Source organism: Crocodylus porosus, unplaced genomic scaffold (assembly GCF_001723895.1).
Source record: "Crocodylus porosus isolate Cpor-Errol unplaced genomic scaffold, CroPor_comp1, whole genome shotgun sequence".
NCBI classification, from domain to species: Eukaryota; Metazoa; Chordata; order Crocodylia; family Crocodylidae; genus Crocodylus; species Crocodylus porosus.
This window is the reverse complement of record NW_017728915.1, coordinates 1872137-1878903: the sequence shown is the minus strand read 5'-3', so window position 1 is coordinate 1878903 and position 6767 is coordinate 1872137. Positions and strand designations below refer to the sequence as shown.

At 45.4% G+C, this 6767-nt stretch overlaps 1 protein-coding gene across 1 annotated transcript in view; it reads right to left on the bottom strand.

The window, feature by feature from the left end:
* NLRC5 (NLR family CARD domain containing 5) overlaps positions 1–6767 on the bottom strand; it is a 91135-nt gene that overhangs the window by 82922 nt on the left and 1446 nt on the right. The window contains exon 2 of the mRNA XM_019535520.1: positions 2067–2117. Within this exon, the coding sequence (XP_019391065.1) occupies positions 2067–2117 (51 nt within the window). The remainder of the gene's footprint in view (positions 1–2066; positions 2118–6767) is intronic.

The following is a 6767-nucleotide window of genomic DNA, read 5'->3' as shown; positions in this document are numbered from 1 at the left end:
CGCTACTTCACGGTCAGGGCGGCTAGGATCTGGAACCAACTTCCAAGAGAAGTGGTGCTGGCTCCTACCCCGGGGGTCTTTAAGAGGAGGCTAGATGTACACCTTGCTGGGGTCGTTTGACCCCAGTACTCTTTCCTGCCATGGCGGGGGGTCGGCCTCAATGATCTGCTCAGGTCCCTTCTGACCCTAGAAACTACGAAACCATGCACCACTGGCACAGTGCAGTATGGGTTGTTACTGTGCCATCATGTAGTACTTCCAAAAGGTAGTACAGTAACAACAGCACTATGCATACATGGCACAGTATTTTACTGCTCATTAAGCTCAAAGCACATTAATAGCACATGTAGATACACCCATTTAATCTTATGAGAGCTGCATAGAGATTTATTCATTTTGCAGTCCACAAAATATAAAGGATCATCTTTCTGCATGCAGTTTTACTTGCTTGTGTTTTTGGGGAAATATAAACATTGAGGGAGAACTCTATCTGTAAAAAGTAAGCTACACTGGAGCAGATTCCATTTACTGCTACAGTTCGCCTGCTTATCTACTCAGGAAGTGATAATGTTGCAAAGTTCCCCACCCCTGTTCTTTCAGTCTCTATCTGTCACTAGACTCTTCATGTGGGTGGGAGATTTGGTTAGTGGTTTGGCTTTGAAAATCAGGTAGCTGAATGAGAAGTAGATGCTGAGCTTCTTCAGCAGCACATTGTTATTAAATCGTGTGCAGCTACATTAATGATCTTATCTGGCCACAGAAGCTAAGCAGTCTTGGGCCTGGCTAATACTTGGGTGGGAGAGCACACTGGAAATCTAAGTACTGTTGATACAAGACAAGAGGTCATGGTAGAACAGTTGGAAAATGGGAAATCAAATAACTTTAATCACCTCCATCATTGCTGCTGAGCAGAGAGAGGCAAATAAAAGGAAGGAAATTATTCACTCATATGTACGGCTTGTCGCACTGATGGCCATTAGGTAATTCCCATGAACTGAACTGTATGTCCATATGTGATAATGAGTATCTTAAGGGGTATAAGCCTCTCCTGAAATATTAGATTAAAGGCTTTGGACTTTTGAGCCACTGATCTTAATCAACAATCTTGTTGGAAGTGAAGCATTAAACTATCAATTTATTATATAGTCAAATAGTTTCTCCACACTGACTCTTACTCCTATTTTAATGATCCAAGTCATTAAATACAATAAATTATCAAGAAAGGAGGTATCTTACAATGATCTGGGCTTGGAAAGGAGGACGAACTGCAGAAATCATCAGCAAATTTAGGGCCTATTAGTAGGGGTCTACCCAACTCAAGGCGGTGGCTGGCCAATTTCACAGACAGATCATGGGGCTGACCACCGTTTTCAAGGGATTATCATGGCTGGGGCCTCCCCCGACACCTCTGATTGGCTGAGGGGACCTTGTGCCCCATCCTCCTCCAATACTGATTAATGGAGAAGGCTATCTATTGTATGTTCCCACTGACTGGCTTAGAAGACTGTCTGTCATGCAGCCCCACCCCTTCGCCACTGATTGGTGGAGAAGGGCAGGCAGCCTTTTCAACCAATCAGCAGTGAAGGGCAGGGGTAACAGGCATCTTGCCTACTCACCTTTGTGCCAGCAGCCCTCTTTCCTCCCTTTCCCCCAGGTGGACTATGTGGCCAGGAGGACTGCTGGCTTGCACTGGGGAACCAGTATTTTATTTTTAGTATGTTATTTTTTCCTGTGGATTTCATAGAGATCATCTGATTTTGTGATTTCCACAAAATCTGCACAATCACAATTTGGGTAGGTCCCTACCTATTAGTCTTTCTAAAACATAAAGAAAAGAGAAATTAAAATTTGCAAGATTAAGACTGCCTGAAACACTGATAGGAGAGAACAGTATGTGTACAGTTTCCTGCAGCCTGTTACTCCTACACAAAGCTTACTACTTTTCTTTTATGCTTTATTGGCTTCTGTTATACAGGGGTACAGTGCAGTGTGGTGCAGACAGATGTCTTGCATGTAAGGAGAGCAGAGGAGCTCAAAGAATGTTTAATTGCACAGAGAAGTCTTACCTGCAAACTGAGAAGATGGAGACTGAGTTTCTTGTTGCTGGTTTAAATTTCCTGCAATAATTAATTGAAAATAAAATAAAATTATCACCAGTAACAAGGCAAAAATGGTCTACACAAACCCCTTTGCAGCATCATTTGTCAGCCAGAACCAAAGAAAGGCAGCATCCAGGCACAGAAAGTGCACAGAAAGGAACCCCCAGCAGAATACCCAATCATTGTCTGACATGCTCAAGACACTAGTTACCCTAGAGCTTTCCATTTGCTCTAACACACAGTTAACCTGTTCTTATCATGGAGAAGTGAATCTCAACCTTTATACCAGGGGATCTCAAACTTTTTAGCCTCAAGGCACTCCTCAGTAAATGCCAGCACTTAGCTTTCACTCATTTTTTCCACTATGGAAAATAATAGAGCAATTCTGGTGCAAAGAATTCAGAAAGGCCACAACCATTCAGAAATGTTTTTGACACCAGCCCCTAATGTCTATGAAATTTTCAATGTGCTTCATGTTTCTGTATCAATAATGTATTAGTTCCTCGTGGTTGTCAGGTAAAAGACAGAGGTTTCAGCAGCTGAGTATTTTTTCTTATGCCCAGGAATATGTAGTTTTTATTGTGGAAGAATAAGCAGTGTAGCTGGATGATATTGCTCAGTCACCAAGTTACCAACATTCTCTTTGTTAGATTTCAGACTTAATGCTTCATGGAAATAAATAGGACAGCTCATTATTCTCACAGCCTTTCTTATTTCAGATTGAGCTGGCAGTACAGTGATCTCAGTGCCTTTTTTTCCAACATTGCTACTACCAATCCCAGGTGTCAGCAGGAAGCAGAGAGGCAGGTAGTGTGTCTCTGGCATTGTGTCCAAACCAAGAACAATGTCCAAATTAATAATAATACATTAATACATACATTAAAGGTACACATGAATAAATACTGATTTTGTAGAGGCTCCCTTCAACTAACTGCTGTAAAATAAATACCTAGGAACCATAGCACTAACATTTTTTAAGAAGTCGCTGAACTGTATGGCTAAAACTTCTCAGCCAAAGCTCTGGAGAAAAGTACAAGTCAATTATTGTTTCTAACCTATTCCTAGCTACAGTCTTTCCCCGACTTTCTGCTACAGTTGCTGCTGATGTATTTGGCTGCCTCTTTATGAGTAATATGGTTGCAACGACATAACTGTCACAAACTCTGGTAAGAAAAAAAATGTCTGTTACTTGTATGACTTCCTGCTACAGCCATGTAGAAGGCTGAAGAGAACCAGCTACAGAATAATGAAATCCTGGCTTCAGTGAAGTCAGCAGGAATTTTGCCAGAGATATCCATTGTGAAAAGGAAATGTTGGGATGTTGCCTTGGGCATCAGGAAGTGTTAAATAAATGTTTTATATATACAACACACAGGGAAATTCAATAATACCAACAACAGTGTATGTCAGCAGCCTCCAAGTTTCTGGCTCTGAAGGGTGGATGAGTGGTTTGGGTTTGGAGAGTTGACACATGGATCCAGTCCCATGCCACCCCAATCCAGCCCCACACTGCCTGCTGTCCCAATCTGGCTGTGCATCACACTACTAGCAGCGCATTGATCACCTGCCAGATCCTGTTGTGTGCTGTCCCCCACCCCAGTCTGGCCTCCCACCAGACCCACACCATCCCAATCTGGCCATCTGATGTAATCTGGTCTGAAACGCCAGCAGTGGAGCAGCAATTAAGATTGCAGCCACACCACCAGTGCCAAATTTCCAGCCCCCTGGGGAGCCCCAGTGCAGCAGTATCCACGGGCTGGATAACATGGCTTTAAGGGATGGATCTGGCCCATGGGCCAGGGGCCGAGCATCCCTGGTGTATGTGAATCAAAAGTCACTTTCTAAAGCTACCTAGAATCATTTTTGAGATTCTGAATGTTTTTCAATCATGAATCAAAAAAAAAGTCAACTGTGCAAAATCTTTAACACCAAAATCAGAGGGGGTGAGGAAGGGAGGAAGAAGGGTACTTGGACTATATAGATCAAAATATTTAAGTTGATTTCAAGTTATTTACATTTTTCATCTTCAATTTCGAAAAACCAATTAAATCACTTTATTTAAATATGTTGAAAAGATATTTCAACAACTATGAAATGTTCTTTTTTTTCTCAAATAAGAAACAGCTCAAAAAACAACTTTTTCCCACAGACAGTTTCATTTTTTATGATTATACATTCTGGGCATGGCTACATTGATCCATATGTACTTTTGCTACTGCACATTAAGTTTAGTACCTCTAATCTGAGGTACTACATAAATGCACCATAGGCTGCCCTGATGCACAGCAAAAGTGCATGCCTTTTAGGTGACACTTAATGTACAATAGCCTATTTCTACTGAGTATTAGCATATTAGCACTGTTTTTGATGTCACACTTTAATGCACAATAGAATAGGCTACTGTGTATTAAAGCGCACATGTAAACGTGACCTGTCAGATGAATAAACAGCATACCCAAAAAGCTCCTAACCAGCTCTGGGGCTTAGGTGTTACTTGTTACCAGGTATCCAGGTTTTCCATTCACCACAGAAAAACACAGTAAAACCCAGATTTCTCATTTTAAGGACAATAAACCCAGATGTTCTTCTTTAATAGAGAAAAACACAGGAAACAGCAGGTTTCCCCTTGCAGGATGGCAGAGTTGCAGCCTGCATGAGACTGGGGGGTTTGGGAAGAGAGCAGGCAGGCAGGGGGTGCCATGTGCATGTGTGCACACGTACATGACCACCAGGCAGCCTGAAAAGCTGTTCCCACAGCTCCCTGCAAGTAAGTGTTGTGGAGGGATGAATTGAGACCCCCAGAGTGAGGGAGGGAGTTGGACAGGGCTGCCCAGCTGGGGCAATGCGTGAGGTTTGGGGCCTGGGGCTGGAATGTGAGGCTGGAGAACCTGGCTGGGGAGTGGGACAGAGACAGAGGCTCATCCAAGGGACAGCGGGGGGGGGAGGGAGGAGGAAGGCTGGCTCCTCACTGCTTTGTGCACTCCTGGAGGCACATGCCTCCAAATTTCTACATGGGATGGGGGCAGGTGCAAATTGCCCACTGCACCCTCCTACCCTCTCCCTGGGGCCCTCCGTGGCCCAGCAGGCAGGATCCAGTGCAGCAGGGCAGATCAGGACAGGGAAGCTCACTGCCACCGCTGAGAGCCCTGCACCACCATGGCAAGGTGCCCATTGTCCACCTGGCAGCAGCAAGGTTGGTGGCACAGAGTTGTGCCCTCTGCTGCTGCATGGTGGGCAGGGGGCACGTCACCTTGCGGCAGTAGCACCGAGGTTCCCTGCCACACCCCCCTCTGCCCTGTCACACCAGGTCCCACCTACTGGGCCAGATGGCATCAGGATGGGGAGTCCTGAGCCCACAGAGGGCAGCCTCTATCTGGCCATCCCCCCTGCTCCTGCCATGGGTTCTGCACTGGCCACACCACCCATGGGGGAGGGGGAGCTGGGCTCTGAGCTCCACTCCCTGCTTGGGCTGCTGCAGCTGCCACCTCCCATAGGTGGCAGCTAGGGCTTGGGCACTGTTGGGGGAGCTAGGGGGCTGCAGACCTGGGTCCCTGGCCTCACAGCCCTGGCAGCTGGGGGCCCCCTCTGATAGGGCTGGGGGTGGGGGCCAGGGATTGTGCAGAGTAAAGGGCTCTAGCAGGGTCCAAGAGGCTGTAGATGGGGAATAAGGGGCACCAGCAGGGCCCAGGGTGCTGTGTGTAGGGAGTGAGGGGCACCAGCTGAGCCAGAGGGCAATGGGTGGGAAGGAAGGGACATCAGTGGGTCCCAGAGGGCTGTGGGTGGAGAGCGAGGGGCACTGGCAGGGGCAGGGGGCTGTGGGTCGGAAGTGAGAGGCATCAGGAGGGCTGTGGGGCAGTGGCTTGAGAGTGAGGGGCAATGGCATGGGCAGGGCACCAGCATATCAGGGCTGCTCAGCACTACAAAGCAGTGGCAGGGGGACAGCCACAGCTGGACCTGCATCCCTGTAAGTGAAGGTGGCAGGGAAAGCTCTGATTTTCCATGATAAAAAACCCAAAATCAAATGCCAAAATGTACAAGTATTTAGAGTTTATTTTATTATAGTGATAGTATAGTAGGCTTCCAAATTGCTTAAAAATGGTACATTTATCAGTATAATATTGTGTTCAACTGATACCTATATATATAGTGGCCTTTCCTTTTAATTATGGAAAAACATGAATTTTGTTATTTTAATTCCAAGAATTTGTGATTTTTTTATCATAGAAAAAGAGGATCCCTGCTTATTATTTTTCCTGACCACATGTTAATCACCCTTTTCTCTTTTCACTCAGTTAGGCAACCCATACAGCAGAATGCACTGTCTTATTAACATTACAATCAGATGTAGCGCATATCTAGAAATCACTTCATTATCTTAGAAAAGAGATTTTGCTGTGATGATTCAAATACAGGCCTGGAGCATTTTAGGTCTGAAGAATTCTTAACCCTCAGTTAGTCAACCTCAGCCATAGTTAAACATATTGACACCACCCTAAACGATACATGGAAAATTAAGGACAACAAAAAGTCCTTTTTCAAGTACATTGGGAGCAAGAAGAGGGCACCAGGCAATGTAGGGCCCCTGCAAGATGCAAACGGTAATCTTGTGGCTACACCAGACAAGAAAGCTGATATTTTTAAGTTTCTCAGCTCTGACAGACCTTGGGT